Genomic DNA, 19,207 nt, shown 5'->3' with positions numbered 1-19,207 from the left:
TCAAATTCAAAACTAGTTGTTAAGTCACCAAAGATCCGTCAGGGTTGTTTGTTTGTTTGTTTTTTAGCAGTTGTTGGTAAGTAAACCACACCCCTCTCTCCTTGATTTAAACAGCCAGTTAAGGGGACTGTCCATTTGAATTAAAATCATTCTCCCTTTTAACTTATCGAAAGCATTCATCTCCTGTCAATTTCACTCATATTACAGTTTTCTTATGTAAGGTATTCTCCACACATAGTTTGCGAATACAAAAAGTACAAAGAGAAATTCCCAGATTATTGGTGGAACTTGGAGGACCCACCCAGCTAACTCAAGTGTGGTCGAGTTTTGTTTCATATTTTTTGATTCAGATTCCTTTAAGATAGCCAGCTGTGTAAAATGTAACATTTTCTGTGATTCGGCAAAAGAAAAAATTCTACGTGTTACCACAGTTTTAGTCGTTCCGGAAAATTGTAAATTAGAATTTACTATTAATCACACAAATCTTCTGTTTAATCGTACTTCTAAGATAAAATATCACCAAAATGGAGCTATGACCGATCCCGAAAAGGCTTCTCTCTCATTGTCCTCCACTACTGTAAAATGATCATTCTTACTGTCCCATCTCTGTTTTTCTTATGGTCCCGGGGCTCTTAATGTCAGACCTTGGCCTGGTTAAAGCCGGGTCTGGTCTTTTGTATCGTGCTGCATCTTATAGCATGCTGATGTTCTTATAGCATAATATCAGAATCAGAAAGCTATATTGTCTTGCAAATGATTAAAATGAAGTTTTTATAATAAATACGAACCAAAAAAATGAAACGTAAAATAAGAGAGCATCAATCAGGCACTCTTGAAGGTATTTGTAACTTATTGCACAATGACATGTTGTAATGGAGAGGTGCTCTTGGACAGATGGTCTCATTAAGCATCAGGAGGAACAACCGAAATCTTAACATGTATGCAAGTCAGGATATATCATTATCATCAAGATGACGCATACTTCATATTGAATATTTATATGAAATGGCCTATGCCTGCTATATGACCTTCAAATGAGGACAGGAAGTAGTTCTCTTACAGCTGGCTGGAATACTAGCTTAATTCAGTAGTAGTATTGGAAAACCAAATGTTTGATAGCTGGTTATCCTCCAAAGTAGTGGGAAAAGTGGACAAGCTTACCATGTACAGGCAATATTTACCCTTGTTAGTCTGATGTGACATGTGCAGTGATTCTGGAAACTTTCCTGAAACCACAAAGGCATGATTCAAAGCTCTGGGGGTGCAACCATCAGCCCAAACTTGATCTGGAAACCCAGTGCTGTTTACCTCATTGCAGGAAAAATATGAAAAATACTTTTTTCTGTTTTCTGTTACAGACTCATTCCTTAACTCACCGTCGAGCTGTCCCCGGCCGGAGGAAACATTTTGACATCCTTCTGGCTGAGCACAAGGGGAGGGCGAAGGAGGAGGGAGCAAAGGAAAAAGACAGGGAAGGGGTGCAGGGAGGGAAAGAGGGTAGCAGCAGTATCACGTCTCAAGAGGCAGCGTGTCCCAGCAAGCCTCACTGCCCTAATGGACGACCGCTGTCCACACTGAAGCTACGGCTGGCTAACGCACACATACCCAGGTAGGACACACACACACACACACACACACACACACACACACAGACTTAAGACTATAGGTATGCATGTGTGTACATTTATCCCAAATAACCCAATAATAAATAAAATCATGGTGACCAAATAGCTTTCACACTGATTCTTCCTTTTACTTACAGACAGGCTTCCTGATCAACATTTTCAATGTTGTGCGTTGCTATTTTGATTATTCAAGCATTGTTGATATCAATAATAAAGGATTCAATGTCAGTGATGAGGATTGTAAATCCTCTCACATCACTTCACCCAAACAGATTCCTGTCGGTCCGTGTTTCTCCCACCAGGGGGTGCTGTAAACAAATGTTTAGGGAATGACAAAATGCAAATACCTGAGAAAGTCATTTCCTCTTTTCATTAGGAAGATGATCCCCTGCTTAAAGATAGAAATTATTCACTTCTTTTCCATGCCAGAAACTATTTAGAAGACCCTGATGGGCAGCTCTGACAAAAGCTTTTAGATTTATCAGTTTACTATTCTTCTTTGTTTTTGTCATTCCTCAGAAATTCGTCTCTTCAGTGTTATGTTTCTCTCCCCAATCCTTCTTGTGAACATTTTGTTTCCCTTCTATATCTTAGTTTTCCCACCCCTTTTTTTCTTTTTCACTCTCTCAGTTTCTCCCCTTCTTACTCTACCCCTTCAAATTCTTAGCACTCCTTCTTGCTTTTATTTCCCACCTCACCCCTGCTCCTGTATTCACTGCTGTATTTTTTAACACAACCACTCCAGGGTTCCAGGCTCTGCCACCTCCACCTCCAGTCCTCTGCCCCCAGTACCAGCACCATTCCCTGCCTCAGCATCAAACTCAGAGCCTCCCATCCACCCCTGGGTAGCAGGAGATGGTGGTCGGCTTTCCAGTGATGAGGGAGACGCTGAGGCGGCAGAGGACGCCGACAGACCTGCCTTTCATTTCTCCACTCAGCACCCTCAGCCTTTAGGGGTAAACTTGTTCACTTGCATTTGCTTTTTGTTCCCTTCCTTCAATTTACGCCTCATCTCACGTCCCTTCTCTCCCACCCATCTTCAGTTTTGCGTGTTCAGCAGCAGGCTCATGGGACGGGGCCACTATGTGTTTGACCGGCGGTGGGACAGGATGAGACTGGCTCTACAGAGCATGGTGGAGAAACACCTCAACGCACAAATGTGGAGGTATGTGCTCGTCAAATATGATGATAGTAATGAACGTTGTTCAGGTAGGTGTAGAATTTAAGAGATCATGTTCTTTTTACCTCAGGAAGGTGCCTCTGGCAGCTGAGAGCTTCCTCTCCCTCTCCTCCTCTGGTACCTCCTCTAACCCTTCTCATTTGGCCCACCCTCCCACTCCCACATCAGTCACTTCTTCTCCTCTCACCTCACCCTCCAATCAACTCCCCTTTCCTCAGCCCGTATCCTCACCTGGTGTGTTCACCATCAGAGATGCCCCACTCTCCTTCGTGTCCGCTCTGGGAAAAGCCCGTAACGGCACGCTTAAAGCCAGCCGCCCATCGAGAGAGGCTGAGGACTCTATAGTGGGATCTAAGAAGAGAAAAAACTCTCCTTACACCTCGTCATTTTCTTCTTCATCATTTCCGACTGTGGACACTCACAAGAGGAATGGCAACAGCTATCATCCAACATTACAAGGGTCAGGGGGCGCAGCTACCACCCCAGCTAGGAAAAAGGGACTTGGGCGTGAGGGAAATGGACTTTGGAGCAGCGACGATGACTGGTTATCGAGAGCTGACGGGTCCCAAAGCCACAACTCACAGAGCAGGTGGGTGCAGGGATGTGGAGTTCATGCTCACAGGAAATTCACTCTTCTAGAATCTGCTTTTACAGTCACACACAAGGGTGAACAGTTCAATTTAAAAGAGTTCAGCTGGAGCTTAATATATAACATGGTGAAGAGCAAGAGAGGTGGATCCTGAACGTAACAAGTTAAACACCAAGGTAATCGAGCAAAACTAACCAACTGGCAGAGACATTTGAGAAGACCTCTTCTATCGGGGATTGTCGTTCTGATTTATGGGTACGGGAAGAGCAAAACCAACTTCATTTCTGCTCACCGAGCCATACAATCAGATCTTGTGCTCCCTATGGAACTCTCATGACACCCCCGTGAGGCCAGATAAAATACAATTTGTAAAACACTTGCCTCCAAGTGTGGCACCTCTCCTCTTTAGAAGTCCACACAACTAAGTCTGCACAATAAATTTCAATTAAATTGAAGAATTTATTAGAGGCTAATTGCGTGTTGTGGGTTAGAAAACACCTTTGATTTATACAAAAAAAAAACCCAAATACTTACACCATTATCATTATTACAGTGTTTGTTTTTTTTCAATGAAAATGAGGATAACGATGAAAACCAAAACATTCCCTTTAATATCACTTTTTGCAGTATCAGTCAAAATAATCACAAATCGATTTTTTTTTTATTGAATCTTTCTGGTCTCTAGCCAACCGTACACCAACACAGGACCGCTGATTCCACCACCCGATACATCCGACAACTTGTCTTTGTAAAACCAAGGACACAAAGTTGATGAACCATGTGATCGACGGTTTCGTTTCTGCCAAGGAAAGAGCATCAGGTCATCACGTTAACATAATGGTTTTATTAGAAATCAAACATTTTTACTGCTGTCTTTTTTTCGTTTTTTTTTTTTTTTTCGCTCTAGAAAACGCATGTGCTACATCACACGGATAAATCACGGTAAATGACCGACATCAAACAGCCAGCTTTCTCATTTCCACATTCCGGGTCAGATTAGGAACCTCAGGGGGACGTTCTCTTTCTTTACCATCAAAATCAATAGTATAATGTCTTCTGTTGGAATTTTTTATTTTATTTTTTTTTTAAATCGTCTTTATGTTGAAGACATCTGCTGCGAAGAGGAAAGCACAAGTGAAAAACAGTTGCAGTTATTTATAAATGGGATCAATGGGTGGTTAGTTAAAAATGGGTTTTCCAAAACAAAAACTTCCTACACAAAGATTTTGCCCTTCATCAGGATGCCGAGCTCCTCAAGGATCGAGACTCTACTAAAGCTGGAACGGCGACTGAATTCCTTGGATTTAGTTTTTATTCCACACACATGTACTCATTAAGATGTTGGTTTGTTGTCAAAGTGTCGGCGTGGGTTACTATGCTGCTACATCAGCACGGGTACAAGTCCCACATACGGAAGCTGGATACTCTTCATCGTCAGGGATTAAGACTTCGGAACTTCACGTTAATGAAATCTCGACATTGAAAACTCTCATAACAGATGCATAAAAACTCAAAGCACACAAAAAAAATCCCCCCCCCCCCCCCCCCCGTGGCTTTACTTTCCTACCGACTGAACATGAATTTTAGCAACGGAACAAAGACATTTCTGTCCTTGAATTTGAGAAGGCCTAATGTCGTCATGGACTTAACAAGAAGCCGCTGTTAGATTAGATCAAATACAGCAGTTATTGATTTATATTATATATTATTATATTATTGATGCATATTTTGGGTATAAGATAACCATTTTTCTTTTCACTGACCTGTATTTTTGTGGCATTAATGGCTGGACACTCTCACCATGAACTGCACACTCCGGGTCAAAGTTTGGTCTTTAGAACAGCCAGGAGATGTTCTTACAGACTCAAGGTCAAACCCTCAGGCACTTGAATGTTTAAAAACTGATCATCCCCTCCGTATTTTGCAAGCTAGACAGAAATGAAGTCATTTTCTGTTGAGCCGTATTGGCCTGTACTGACCTTTTAATGACAGACTGAATGGGATTGAAGCCTGGACAATAAATAGTATGAAGTAAACCCTGACGTCTCTCTGACACTTTTGTATTTGTCTCCTGACACGTAAGTGATGTTTAGCAGGTGCAGGCTTTTTGATTAAAGGATGATCACCACAACATTTCTAGGAAAATGTTTTTGAATTGCTCTCACATGTGCCTTTGAAGCATCTCCTTTAGTGTCATATATATACATATATATATATATATATATATATTTATTTTGTAACGTGTTTTAGTGATTCATTGATTGATTTTACAGCAATGCATCATCGTGAAACGCACACTGATGCTGATATGCTTTTAACACCCATCATCACATTACATTTCCTCATCCTCTTCTTCCTCTTGTCTCCAGCCGCAGTCTTGGCACCACCAGCATATCCTACTCATCCAGCAGGGAGCTGGCCTCCACCCCCAGTCGGTTACTGCCTCCCCCCTCCGGACCCCTGGCTTATGAAGGAAAAGCAGAGGGGAGGAAGAGGAGGAGCTCCAGCTCATACAGTGGCAAAGCCAGCAAACTGAGCAGACCAGGCGGGTTGGAAAGCCTCTTTGGGAAAGGGAATGACAGTGGGGGGATACTCGCCTCTGGACCTGAGTCCCCAAGACAAGTAGGTGTCTCTTAGTCCTCACCATCCAGAGCCAAACACATCTCTGACTTTGACTGAGTTGTGTTTGGTTCTGAGCAGTCAAAAAAAACCAACCTTACAGCATCTGGCTCAATCTATCTGTTAACACAAAGTTGAACAATTGCCCTTACCTGCCGTTGAAAGTCCATAAACCTCATTATTTCCATCAGCACATGGAGATAGCTGAGCTGTCATCACATGATTCATGTATGCAACACTTCCAACATGCTAACAGGTGGAGGTGAGGCTTACGTCGGCTTCCCGGAGCAGGTTGACGTGTGACTCTTCTGATAGCTGATAATGGCTGAATCGTCTCCATGACGACCACAACGTTTCGTCTGCAGATGTTGACCATTTGAATTACAAAAATTCAGGACTTTGTCTTTTAGCCGATCGAACTTTCAAAATATAGTTGTAATCTCAGGTCTGGTGGAAAAAGGTAGTTTGTTAATTGCTGCTCCGTCCATATGTATCGTAAAATTCAACGCCATTGTTGGGAAGTGTTTCTGCCGTTTTGATGCACAAATGGAAAAAGAAAAGAGCTGCATGGACACGCACTGTTAACTCCGGCCTCTTCTTCTTCCTGCAGGCCAAGTTGCATCACTGACAAAAACCTGGTTCATATAAGGAATGTTGGGCAGCTGCACAGGCCACCACCGTTTGTGACCTTTGACCTCAGCACTCTTCCACTGACAGCACCAATCAGACTGCTTCACCTCAGCAATGTCACTCTGCTTTAGCCAATGAACAATTTAATTCGGCAGCAGTGACACTGCGGGGGGGGGAGTCTTTGCCCATATTTGGACCAGCAGCTACTTCCTCTCTCCAGCTATCATTCTTGGATGGAACGCTGCCACTCATCAGTGGGGTCGGAACAAAAACAGCGGAATCCAAAAACATCGGAAAAGGAAACAGCAATTGTTAATAACACCACCACCGTATCATTGTTCAAGAGACATTTCTTTAAGCAATTTATTCCCGATCAGCTGGCGAGGAAAGATTTTGGGGAGGGAGACCGTTGAAGGACCTACTGACACAACTACTGTAGGACTCAGACATCAGCTAAGCTACTGCCTCCCCTCTCCCCTCTCCCCTCTCTCCTCTCGTTCTCCTGCTTCTTCTCTTCCTTAATTACAGAAGAAACAACTTCCGTTGGGTTTTATCCAGCTTTCTTTTCATCCCTCCATTTTTTTTCTCTACGATTTAAAAACAAAAACAAACAACAACAACAAATTATATACATATATCAAACAGCTTCATGTCTCTCTTCCTATTGCCGTCTTTCCCGTCCTCCCTCTGCTTCACTCCTGCGTTCAAAGTGCACTTACTGCCCCTCATATCCTTTTTCGCTGACCCCAGAGCAGTTTCCAGCAGTGCCACACAAGGACCCGCTCACACAAGGGAAGAAAAAGAAAAAGAAAACCACGCCGCTAAACGCATTGTATTTCAGTATAGGAAGATTATTTTGAAGTTTTTTTTTTTTCTTTTGTTTTTGTTTTTGTTTTTTTTTTGGTTTAAATGTTCCAATGACTTTTTATGTCAGGACTCACATCCAAGATTTTCTTCTGTGTCGGATGTATTTTTTTGTATCATAATTTATCCTACATAAATGATTTTTTTGTTGTTGTTGTTGTTGTTTTTGTGTTTTGGTGCGTGTGGTGTTTTGAGCAACAACAAAACAAACAAAAAAAAGACAAAAGAAAATATCTATGGCATTCTGAAGAAATTTTGAAAGTATTAAGATGGTTGATATGTTTTGAAAATGTGTACATATCCATTTATTATTTTTGTATTTATTAATAATTGTCCCCTTTTTGATAAGTAAGAGCTAAAGAGGGGAGTATTTTTACTCTGCTGCGTTGTCCGTGTGTAATAGTATCGATGAGACTGGCTTGGTTTGGCGAAGAAAAAAAAAACGTCAAGAATTTGTTCATGAGCAGGTTTATACATGAACACACACAGTTATCAGCTCTCATTTCGTTAAGCTGTGATTACAATATTAGAAAAAAAAAAGCCTTTTTATTTTAGATTGTTCTAGCAGCTAATTTGACTTTATTCTACCTTGTTAGATTTTTAAGATTATTTGTCTTTTTTTTTTCCTCAAGGATTTGCTGGTTCCAGGGCCTTCAACGTGTAAGGACTTTTTTAATTAAGTAAGGCAGATGATGAAGAGGTATTTGATTTCTTGACTCGGTGATGGGCAAAAAAAAAAAAAAAAGAGCTAATTTTATTGACGTTTTCTCGACTGAGTCATTTTTACCTGCAGATTAATCAGTGAAAATGCTAATTACAGGTCAACAACCCTACCGTCAAAAAAAAACTCATTTCAAGTTGCCCTCGCTGTCTTCGTCTGATTTTTAAGACATTTTTTTAAGCACATTTACCTTTTTGGTGTTCCAGGATTTTGATTAAGGTAAACTTTACGTGCTGTTACAGGCAGACTTCACGAAAACGTAGGAATGTAGGTACTTCGGAAGCTACTGAAAAACGAGATGTCTGTTGTTGATTTTTCGAGATTTTTCTGGGTCTCACCACTAGCTGCAGTGTATTTGCTTGTCTCACAGTGATCAAGCGGCTCTTTCACCTTCCGCGTTATAGCAATTTTTTTATTTTTTTTTTTTTAAATGCTGACATTTTTTTTCGCAAGCTTGAATCAATCAGGTATTATTACACTACAGTAGAATGGATTTGGGACGGACGATGGTATGTCGTCCCACGATCAGGGTACGTCAGTCAAGAGTTCTTTCTAATGTCAAATGATTTCCTGCTTATGTTGTATTTTTAAACCTTCTATCGATCAAGATGCTGACCTACACGGATCTCAACATTCGAGACTGCATAGAATGTTCTGTTGTTCTGTCTAAGCAGCGGGAGACTGGAGGTTCCCTGTCATGCAGAGGATGTATTTACCTGGAAAATGCCCCTTTTTTTTATTTTATTCTTTCAGGAACATCAGAAAATAACCCTAATTTTTAAAAAAAATGAATTGAATGAATAGAGCATTTAAAGCCAAAAGCTCTTCATTAGCTCACCGCTTTCTGCATCAGTATTCTTACAGGCCCCATTCCACGCTGTGTATTCAATGCTAAAAGGACTAAAGTTGTGAAAGCAGGTGCTGGCATGTATTTTTTTAAAGTGTGTATATATACACGATATTGCCAAAAGTATTGGCTCACCTGCCTTGACTTGCATGTGAACTTAATTACATCCCATTCTCAATCCACAGAGTTTAACGTGACGTCGGTCCGCCATTCGCAGCTGTAAAAGCTTCGACTCTTCTGGGAAGACTTTCCATAAGGTTTAGGAGTGTGTTTATGGGAATTTTTTTGACCATTCTTCCAGAAGCGCATATGTAAGGTCGCACACTGATGTTGGACGAGAAGGGCTGGCTTTCAGTCGCCGCTCCAATTCATCCCATTGGTGTTTTGTCGGGTTGAGGTCAGGACTCAGGCCAGTCAAGTTCATCCACACCAAACTCTCTCATCCATGTCTTTATGGACCTTGCTTTGTGCACTGGTGTGTTGGAACAGGAAAGGGCCATCCCCAAAGTGTTCCCGCAAAGTTGGGATAATCCCGCTTCCATCAAACTTTACACTTGGCACAGTGCAGTCGGACAAGTACCGTTCTCCTGGTGACTTGTTACTGCAGAGAACGTGTCTCCCCTGCTGTAGAATCCAGTGGCGGCGGGCTGTACACAACTGCATCTGGCGCTTTGCATTGCACTTGGTGGTATGTGGCTTGGATGCAGCTGCTCGGCCATGGAAACCCATTCCATGAAGACCTCCATGCACTGTTCTTGAGCTAATCTGAAGGCCACATGAAGTTTGGAGGTCTGTAGCGATTGACTCTGCAGAAAGTTGGCGACCTCTGTTTACTATGCGCCTCAGCAACCGCTGACCCCACTCTGTCATTTTATGTGGCCTGCCACTTCGTGGCTGAGTTGCTGTCCACATTCCCAATCGCTTCCACTTTAACACCACTGACAGTTGACTGTGGAATATTTAAGAGCGATTGGACTTGTTGCACTGGTGGCATCCTATCACGGTACCACGCTGGAATTCACTGTGCTCCTGAGAGCGAAGCATTCTTTCACAAATGTTTGTAGAAACAGTCTGCATGCCTTGGTGCTTGATTTTATACACCTGTAGCCACGGAAGTGATATCAATTGTTTGACTGGGCGAGTGAATACTTTTGGCAAAATAGTGTGCACATATATACACACACACACACAAGGCCCCGCATTCCTGTTTCGCCTGTTGCTCCACCCCCTTTTTCAAGTTGCCTCATGTGTTGTAGCTGTATTTTAAGGCTGTCTTCAACTTCTGAGTTTTTATCATGTGTAAAGTTAAAGCTGAGACAAAATGCTTTCACACACTTTTTTTTGTACCTGGACTCAAAAGGCTACTGGGTGAATATCTAATGTCATATTTGTTCATTAAACTTGCTCTGTAAAATGTCTTCTACAGTGATTACAAGACTGTAAATATGTATAAACTGTATCCAGCTACGGAAGCTAAGAAAGGCCATACTTGTAATATACGTTGTTTTGTTATCTTGAGATCAGTTAATTTACCCATAAGTGAACCTTATTTTCTCATCAAAAGGGGTTCACATTTTTCAGTGGCACTTGTTTTCTCAAGATAATAAAACTTGTTTTCTTATGAAAATTAGAGAATTAACTTCTTACCTGAAATTATTGAGATGAGTTTTAGCTTTAACAAGAGAAAAGAACACGGTCTTAAAACAATTTTTTGAAGTAGTGATCGTAAAACTATGACCTTTCTCGGCTTCTTTATGTACTCAAAGCATCAAAACCTTCATATTTTCAACCAAAACTTTACATAAAATGAACATTCAAATGAGGGCAGTTGACCTGAATGATGTTTGTCGTGAAATGTGACGTACTCTATCCGTTCAAAGTGACTAAGTTACGAATGTAGTGCCTTTTTAAAAAAAAATACTTTCATCTCTTGAAAACGTCTGAAAAGAAGTGCCGGTGTTTACGAGGACGCTGAAGTAACCGAAAGCGTATCGATTCATGAGCGTGAAGCTGTTACCTGGTGCTTCACTGGCTACTCATTTTGTCTCAAAAGTATCTTCACACTAATGATAAAAAGAACTACACATAATTTTCCTGTAATGCTTTTACCAAGTACTCCATGTGCTTCCCACGACGTGTGTGTGTGTGTGTGTGTGTGTGTGTGTGTGTGTGTGTGTGTGTGTCTTCTTGTTTTACTGTTGCATCAAGCGCATTTAGTATTCAAGCCAACATGGTTTACAGGCTTTGGATTTCTTTCCGTTCAGTATCTTCTCGCTCGTTCTACAGTTTAAAATGACGCTCATGCCGCAGAGATGCTTTTTGGGGAAACGCCTGATTTAACTGTTGCAGCTACAATGAAACGTTTGTTATCTTTGCTGTTCACTTTTATGTTTATCTTTTTTTTTTTTAAACCCTCCCCTCCTAGCTTTTATTTTTTTTTTGCACTTTTTTTTTTCATAAAGCCCAGATCTTTTAATCAACTTCTATTTATATAAATGTTTGAGATATTTAAAAAAAACACAAAAAAAACAAACAAAAGAAAGTATATATTTGTAAGTGGCGGAAAAAGAAGAGTATATTCTTTAGTGAGTTGCCTCAGAAACTGACGCCATTGTTTGTTTGATCCAAAGTGGTGAATGTTTGAAAATGTTTGCCTTGTAAGTTTGTTCATACTCACTGCCATTGGATCAGAAAAATGGGTTTCCCATGCTGTTAAAAAAAAAAAAAGTCTTATATTCAAGCTTTTATTAAATGATTGAAAGTGGATGGTGAGTTATTTGTTAAATGAAAAGTTTGTTTTGTGTACTCGGTGCATAAATGCAGACCATTTTCAGCTTATCCCACGATGTGCTGAAAGCTATTTCCCCTGTGGCTGACGAAGAACTTCAATTATATATTGTGAAAACATTTCGACGTATTTCAAGGTTGTAATTTTTACCCGACGCATCTGTTACTGCCATTTTATTTGGTGAGACAGCCCAACTATAGGGAGCCCTGCCATCTTGTCTGCTTCTAAATCTGGTTATCCTGTTTATCGAAGGTTTTTTTTTTGTTTTTTTTTTTCATTTATTTTTTTTCTATTTAATAGGTTGTTTGCACACACATCAAAAGTAATGTGATACATTTTCGCAAGAACTTTTTCTACGACTTCCACGGTTCCGTTTTATGTTCTTTGTTTCCGTTTTGACATGAAAAGATGGTTTGTGGTGTGCACTGTAAAAAAAACAACAACAACAACAACAAAAAAGAAACCTGGAAGTTCTTCTTCTTTGCCTGGTGACTTCTCGCTAATGGACGGTGTTGGTTCGTGACCCACTGTCACGTGTTGCAAATGTCAGTCGGGAAATTCAGGTTTGCTCTTTTCTCTTTTGTTTTCCGAAGGAATTCAGAAGCGTTGCATTCGCTTGAGTAAAATCAGCTGTTTTTATTCATTCACCAGTTAATTATCTCCTGAATTTAGAAACGCGAAATTTTTAAAAAAAGGTACGAAAAATAGCCCTGTTTTACTGAATTAATGAGACTGTTCCATAAGCAGGGATACGTGCATCCCGAGTGAAAGGAGGGTTGGCGAAATGTGCTTGTTGCGACCTTTCAGACGACAAACGTATACGTAGGAGTAGACTTTGGCGGGAATGCAATTAGACGTGTAACATTTAGAGTTACGCGTAACACGTTTTACTGCACCCAATCAAAATTTTCGCTCAACGAACGTGCGAAGACACTTACAAAACACTTCAGCGTGTGACAGAAGGAGTGAATTCATGAGACGGAGAAAATGTGTGACTTATATTCTACCTTAAATCAACTGCCCTGTCCACCACAGTAATGGGTTATAATGACAGAGTGGCGCTATTTTATAACTGGGAAAAGATGGCAGCCAAAGCTTAATTTTGTATAAAATTAGAAAATATTTCAAGTGGTGAGGCGATTTTCAGTGGCCGTTTGCAATTTCACGTGGATTCGAGCCCTCGGTGTGTGGAGAAGTTGGCTCGGAAGTAGATGGTTTCTATCTCAAGTGAATGCAATTTGCTACAATAAATCAATGGGGGGGCGGGGGGGGGGGTCAAATACAAATACTGTATTGTTGAAACTGAAAGGAAAATTCCCTTTTATTGAATTTGTGAATATTTTTTTTTAACCTCTTATCTACACTATTATCTGGAACCCTTTCAGGACCCACTGGTGTTCTGCCGAGAACGCATCCACATTTTAATGCAACCCAAGTGTATTTTTATTTACTCTCAAGCAAATCTTTCTTTTTTTTTTTTACTTTTAAGGAGGATCTTAAGGAGTATTTACTGAGGTTTCTTTCTTTATTCTCTTCACACTGCAGGAAAACTGTCTGTTTTGGTAAGAATACGAAACCAGAACCAAACGGTGTGTGTCATGTGATCTTCGTGGTGACTAATCCTCTCTTCCAGTTCTTATTAACGCGTGTATTTTCCTGGATGCTGATTTTGGTTGAATCTCTGTCATGTTTCACAGGCGCTGTAGAGGAATCTGACCTTTAACCTCTGGAGATCAAAACATCTGCGCGTGCACTGTAAGTTGTGCGGGGCCCTTTTACTGCAGTTCTCCCTCAGTATCCAAGTTTTGATGACATGTTTTTGACGTTTACCGTCCAAAAGCTTTTGGAACGATGATGCGAAAGTGATCAGATCCGCACAAATGTCAACTGAAGCGATTGTCTTTACTAATCATTTACATTTATGGTGCTTTTGATTTTAAAAATTTGCCCAAATCAGCCAAAAGAACGTCCTCCTGCTGATGCAAATGGATATTTCTTTCTAAATGGAGATCTGGAGTACAGCAGATTAGATCCCATGGATAAATAGAACCCATGGATGTAACAATGAGGTGGCATGGTGGAGCAGTGGTCAGCGCTGTCGCCTCACAGCAAGAAGGTTCTGAGTTTGAGGCCTGGCTCGGGGACAGAGTCTGCATGTTCTCCCTGTTCCTGTGTGGGTTCTGTCTGGTACTCCGGCTTCCTCCCACAGTCCAAAGACATAAAGAGGAGACGAGGCTGATCAATACTGACAGTGAATGTCTGTCTGTATGTGTTTGCACTGTGATGAACTGGTGACCTGTCCAGGGTGAACCCCGCCTCTCGCCCGAAAGCCGCTGGGATAGGCTCCAGCCCCCCCGTGAGGAATAACAGGAACGGATGGATGGAGCAATTTGTGCATTTAATTGACCTGAAGAAGTGTTTTTTGGTATAACTCCATAAAATTCATCTATACATTTCCTCTTACGCTTTACATTTCTCGGAAGGGAACTTGCCACTTTTATCAAACGAAAAAAGGGGGGAAAAAAGAGGAAACTTCCTTTCTTTATTTCCCATTTGCCGTAAGTTGCTCATCAAACTGTTGTCGCACAGTGAAAGTGAGTTGTTGTAGTGATGGGATTTCTTAACTCTGGTATCTCCACTACAATCAGATTCACCTTCATATGTTTCACCAGCACAACGATAATAACAAGCAATAAAGTGTGAGGGAAGTACACTTCCCACGTTCCTTCTTTGGAGCGCTTGCTAAAAACTTCAAAACAAGATGCTCTCTTTCAGGAAAAAACACGCAAACAAGAAAGCAAAGAGGAGCATTTAATCTGGATTAAAAGTTTACAATCCTGATCTAACATCATAAAACCCTTCTGTTAGAGGAAAGGATGTAAAGTGTATTTTATTGCCTCTCAAAATTCATATATATATATATATATATATATATATATATATATATATATATATATATATATATATGAAGCATTTTTAGAACACAGAGGGAGAGTGTTTGAGAGTTTTTAGAGTAAACCCCGTCACAAAATCAGGAAGCTTTTAACCTTGATTTTTAGGATTTGAAACATCCGTCGAATGTTCAGGAAGCTGGTTTCACATATTTTTCTCGATAACTGGGCCGAGAGCCAGATAAATCTCTTCTTCTTTTTTATTTTCCACACCCACTTTTACTCAGCAAATGGATCCCAGTAAACACGCTGCAGAGAAAAACTCTGTTACGTCTTCATCGCCTTGTCTTGTTCCTGTCTGCCGTTCTACGTTCTCAAGGAGGTTGTTTTTTTTTTTTTTAACTATTGGATTGAATTGAAGTGAGGGGCCCTTTATATGCTAATTCTCTTATCTGAGAAAAGTAGAGGGTATGTGACAAAGGTCAGAGGAATCTCAGGAGTGAGGAGTGGGGGAGATAAATTAAATATGAAATTACAATAGCGGTGTGTTTTCCAGCAAGGATTTGTTGCATTTTTCCCCGGTTCATCCGAGTTCCAGTTCAGTTTTCCTTTTAAAAAGTGAGATTTAGCCTTAAATACCTCACGCACTGGTAATCAGTGAACCGTTGCGTCGAGTGTATTTGCGACTACAACACCAAAAATGAGAAAAATTGCCATCTTTTTTTCTGCGTCCTGTGCCAAATGTCCTTGTTGGTTTTCATCAATTTAGTCACCTGTTTATTTAATCCCATTTCAATGAAAACTGGAGCGCTGGATCAAATAAAAATGTTATTATTCTAGTTTTAATGGATGAAAATCTTTGAACTAAATCTCATGCTCATTTTTGTCACAGTTCAATCGTTCAGTTGCGGATTTTAGCCGACGAAATTTGTTGAGTTTAGCCTCATTTTGGTCAACTTCATACTCGTTAGTCAACGGAATCGGTAGAAATGAACACGAATTAGTGCCGGCAATGAAAGCGTAAAATAGAGGTAAGATGTAAAAACAGTAATAAGCAGTGGTACGGCCCATAAATGTATATAAAGCGCTCTATTAAATAGAACAAAGATTCGATAAATTGCAGTCAAATGATTAGGATAGGATTACTGCAGACGGTTTATCTCTCATTTGTGTACAACCAAAATGAAGCAGATGGCTCAAATAATACATCCTCCTGCAGACGCACAGACTTGAAGTGAGCGTGACACCAAGGAGGCCTTTTGTCCGTTTTCCCTCACTGCTTTTGACATAAATGGTGTGAAATGACGGATGAAAAAACACACAACCAACAATTTTTGATACCCCGTGGTCAGTTTTGTCTGACACCGCCCTGAATTAATGAGATTAAATAGGGAACTTCTCTTGCTTTGTCTTTATTCAGCAGGTCGCACCACATGACATTCACGAAGAAGGGGAAAATATATCTATATTTTTAATAAGAACGATGAAAAGCAGTGTGATTATGCCGGATGTTTGGGGATTTTCATGACTTTGTTAAAATAGTCCCTCATTGTCTGGCTTTTTCTGGAGCACGTTTGAATCTTTTTATTTATTATGTAAGTAGCTCTCACGGTTGTACACTAGCCCCTCGCCATGCTATATCTATCAAGCTTTTATTATTATATATATATATATATATATATATATATATATAGTTTTTTTTTAATTCAGTGTAAACATTATTTGTCATGCCCCAAAAAAAGTGTCCAAACATGTCAGTAGGTGGTGTGATAAATTCAGCCTGCATGTAATTGAAAAGATAAAAGCTCTCTGCCACGTTCATGAATGCCGAGGAGTCCCCCACCACCACCACCACCCCTCGACCCCCCACCCCCAATGCAAACAGCATTCTTATGATAATGGATTAATGCTGGTGCTTTGGTTAATTGTGTATAGTTGTGGCTAGCCTTTGTTGTGAGCCTAAAGGAAAGAACTGGCAGGGATTATAACTCTTATAGAACTCTTCAAACTCTTCCAGCCACCGCGCTCTCAGTCAGTCCAGTGTCGTTTGTCGCGGAGCCTGATGGTCCAGAGTGAATATAGGAACGAAATGCTCCGGATGTTTGGATATAGATTTGAAAAAAATGCATTTGATCCTGTGTGGGATAAGTACGATATAAAGTCATTTATTTGCCTCATTGGTAGTTTCATTTTAAAGACGTTTATTTTGACTCATGGACTCCAGATCTTTTTTTAAGATCTGCTGAATGTGCTGAAGACTTACTGAGTCATTATTCATATGACTTATGTTTCTCAACCACCGGGCTGTGGCCCATGGATGGGACATGAGCGCCCTCTAGTGCTTTTTGAGATAAGCTGACCCTTTTTTTGCAAAACTTAAAAAAAAAACAACAAAAAAACAGTGGATAGAAACCATATGATGAAACCATAATTAAACAATAGTTTATAAGAAAATAATGTTAAATTGATGAAGTTTTAGTTCTATCATCTTCAACCAGTGGCATCAGTTTGAGGTGTTCAGGCTAGCAAGCTAACAGGTAACAGGCGAGATGTGATATTCCTGAAGCAAAAAAAAAAAACCCAAACAAAACAACAACAACAACAACAACAAAAATCAATAGTATTAGTTCACTGAAAATGAATCATTTGTGCATAGATACAATCTGGCTTCGATTAGTTGTGTCAGGTGGCTTCTCAAAGGAGGCGTTAAAACCAAACTGAAGCAGAAACTTGAGAGAACCCATTGAGATTATTGCTGGGTGTCATTCATTTGCTTTAAATGGATCAGAAGAGATTAGATTGGAGCCCTGGTCTCCTGAAAGTATGAACAGGTGGGCCTCGAATTAGAAAAAGGTCAAGACCAAGGGTGCGGGAACTTTTTCCTTTGGAGGCCAAAACTCAAACCGAAAAAGGGGGAAAAGGGGGGCGGTCTGTTCACCCCTGTTCTAGATAAACCTCAGAAGCCATGACACCAGAACGTGTGTTGACATCCAGACCCCTGGTACTTGTCATTACTACATGATTAGAACAGTACTCATAACGGATCAGACAACACTTATATGCCAATACGGCCTTTATTCTTAAAACCTTAACCACACACTTGGAAAGTTTTGCGGCTGTATCTTACACAGTTGTGACACCGTACGACAAAAATCTATCCACAGGAAGACATTAAAAAAAAAAAAAAAAAAAAAAAAACCCTGCCAAAGTATTCAAAACCACCTGTGAGGAATTTCCCGTCCCAGTGGGTGTTCGTAGCCACACTTCACCATGATGACACAAGGTGAAACAATGCTGTCATGGCTGGGAATAAAAAACACAGAGTGGAGCGGAGACTTCTCTGTTAACCTTTAATTGGATCACACTTGAGGCCTCATGACTTTCCTGTTTAACCTCTATTTAACTATTTAATTGTATTCAAATGTCTTTTAAATCAACCTCATCTTGCTTTTACAATTCATCTTGATGTCCATTATGTTTTTTTTGTTTTTTTTTTAATGTGAATCCCTTTGAATCCTTGTTGAAATAAGCTAACTCTCCAACATACTGGGTCCGTCACGATAAGCAGCCTTGCGATAAAGCTTCACTCCGGTTCACTTATTCACCCTTTTAAAGAAGTGTTGACTTATCTTCTTTTTAGGTGGTGTCATCATGATATATTGTGATAGAGTAAGATACAACGCCTCTTGCAATACTCTACATAACTTCCTGAAAACTTCAAAATAGAGCTGAAAACACAACTATTTCGGCTGACGTGCCGAAGAAGAACTCTTTTCACAGTTTGCATGCCAAATTATTTGAACAATATCTGCAAAGTATAGTCGTACAAAGTTGTACGCTGCTATGGAGCACGCCGAACGTAAATGCCGTAAAGTGCATTTAAGTTGTTCTCGTACTCACTGAACACACAGAAAAATAACAGCCATGACAAACATGAATCACATGAAGATTTTATCACAATATTTTGTGATACTATACAGTTCTGGTACAGTATTATTCACTGTGAATCATTGAACAGCAACATACAAGAACATCTACCATAACATACATCACAATGAGATTTTATCACTAAATTGTATGTATTCTGTATTTCTTGCACAGCCTGGTTTAAATGTGTTTAGTCGTGTAAATGGGATTACTACTGGTATTATAATTACCCAAAGAATTTTTTTTCCAACTCTATTTTGTATTTCTGAAACTTTAGAGATAATATAGAAATATTATAAGTCATATATAACAGCTTACTTTCAAATGTGGCCTATTTTCTAGCGATGAAACATTGTCAAGAGGACCTGAGTTTCCAGTAACCTCTCACCCGTGCATTCATAAGCGATAACAGCTAAATATTGATACCCAACCACCTTTATTTCTCATGTAAATCAGGATTAATATGAGTCAACATTGTCTCTGCTGGGTGAAATGTTGAAAAGGTCCAGGTTGCGTTCACCTTCCT

General features: G+C 40.1%; 1 protein-coding gene across 3 annotated transcripts in view; it reads left to right on the top strand.

Annotated features, from left to right (window-relative positions):
* atxn7l1 (ataxin 7-like 1) overlaps positions 1–10,493 on the top strand; it is a 30,053-nt gene extending 19,560 nt beyond the window's left edge. For all 3 annotated transcript variants that reach the window (XM_086202211.1, XM_086202213.1, XM_086202212.1), the window contains 6 exons: positions 1,359–1,609; positions 2,371–2,581; positions 2,669–2,790; positions 2,876–3,394; positions 5,764–6,016; positions 6,624–10,493. In XM_086202211.1, the coding sequence (XP_086058337.1) occupies positions 1,359–1,609; positions 2,371–2,581; positions 2,669–2,790; positions 2,876–3,394; positions 5,764–6,016; positions 6,624–6,641 (1,374 nt within the window). In that variant the 3' untranslated portion in view covers positions 6,642–10,493. The remainder of the gene's footprint in view (positions 1–1,358; positions 1,610–2,370; positions 2,582–2,668; positions 2,791–2,875; positions 3,395–5,763; positions 6,017–6,623) is intronic.
* The last annotated feature ends 8,714 nt before the right edge of the window (positions 10,494–19,207 follow it).

The sequence above is a fragment of the Aulostomus chinensis genome, chromosome 4 (assembly GCF_037954235.1).
Source record: "Aulostomus chinensis isolate RoL2024-O1b breed Wild chromosome 4, RoL_Achi_v1.0, whole genome shotgun sequence".
Lineage (NCBI taxonomy): Eukaryota > Metazoa > Chordata > Actinopteri > Syngnathiformes > Aulostomidae > Aulostomus > Aulostomus chinensis.
Note: the sequence above shows the minus strand (reverse complement) of the source record. Positions and strands in the feature narration are given on the sequence as shown.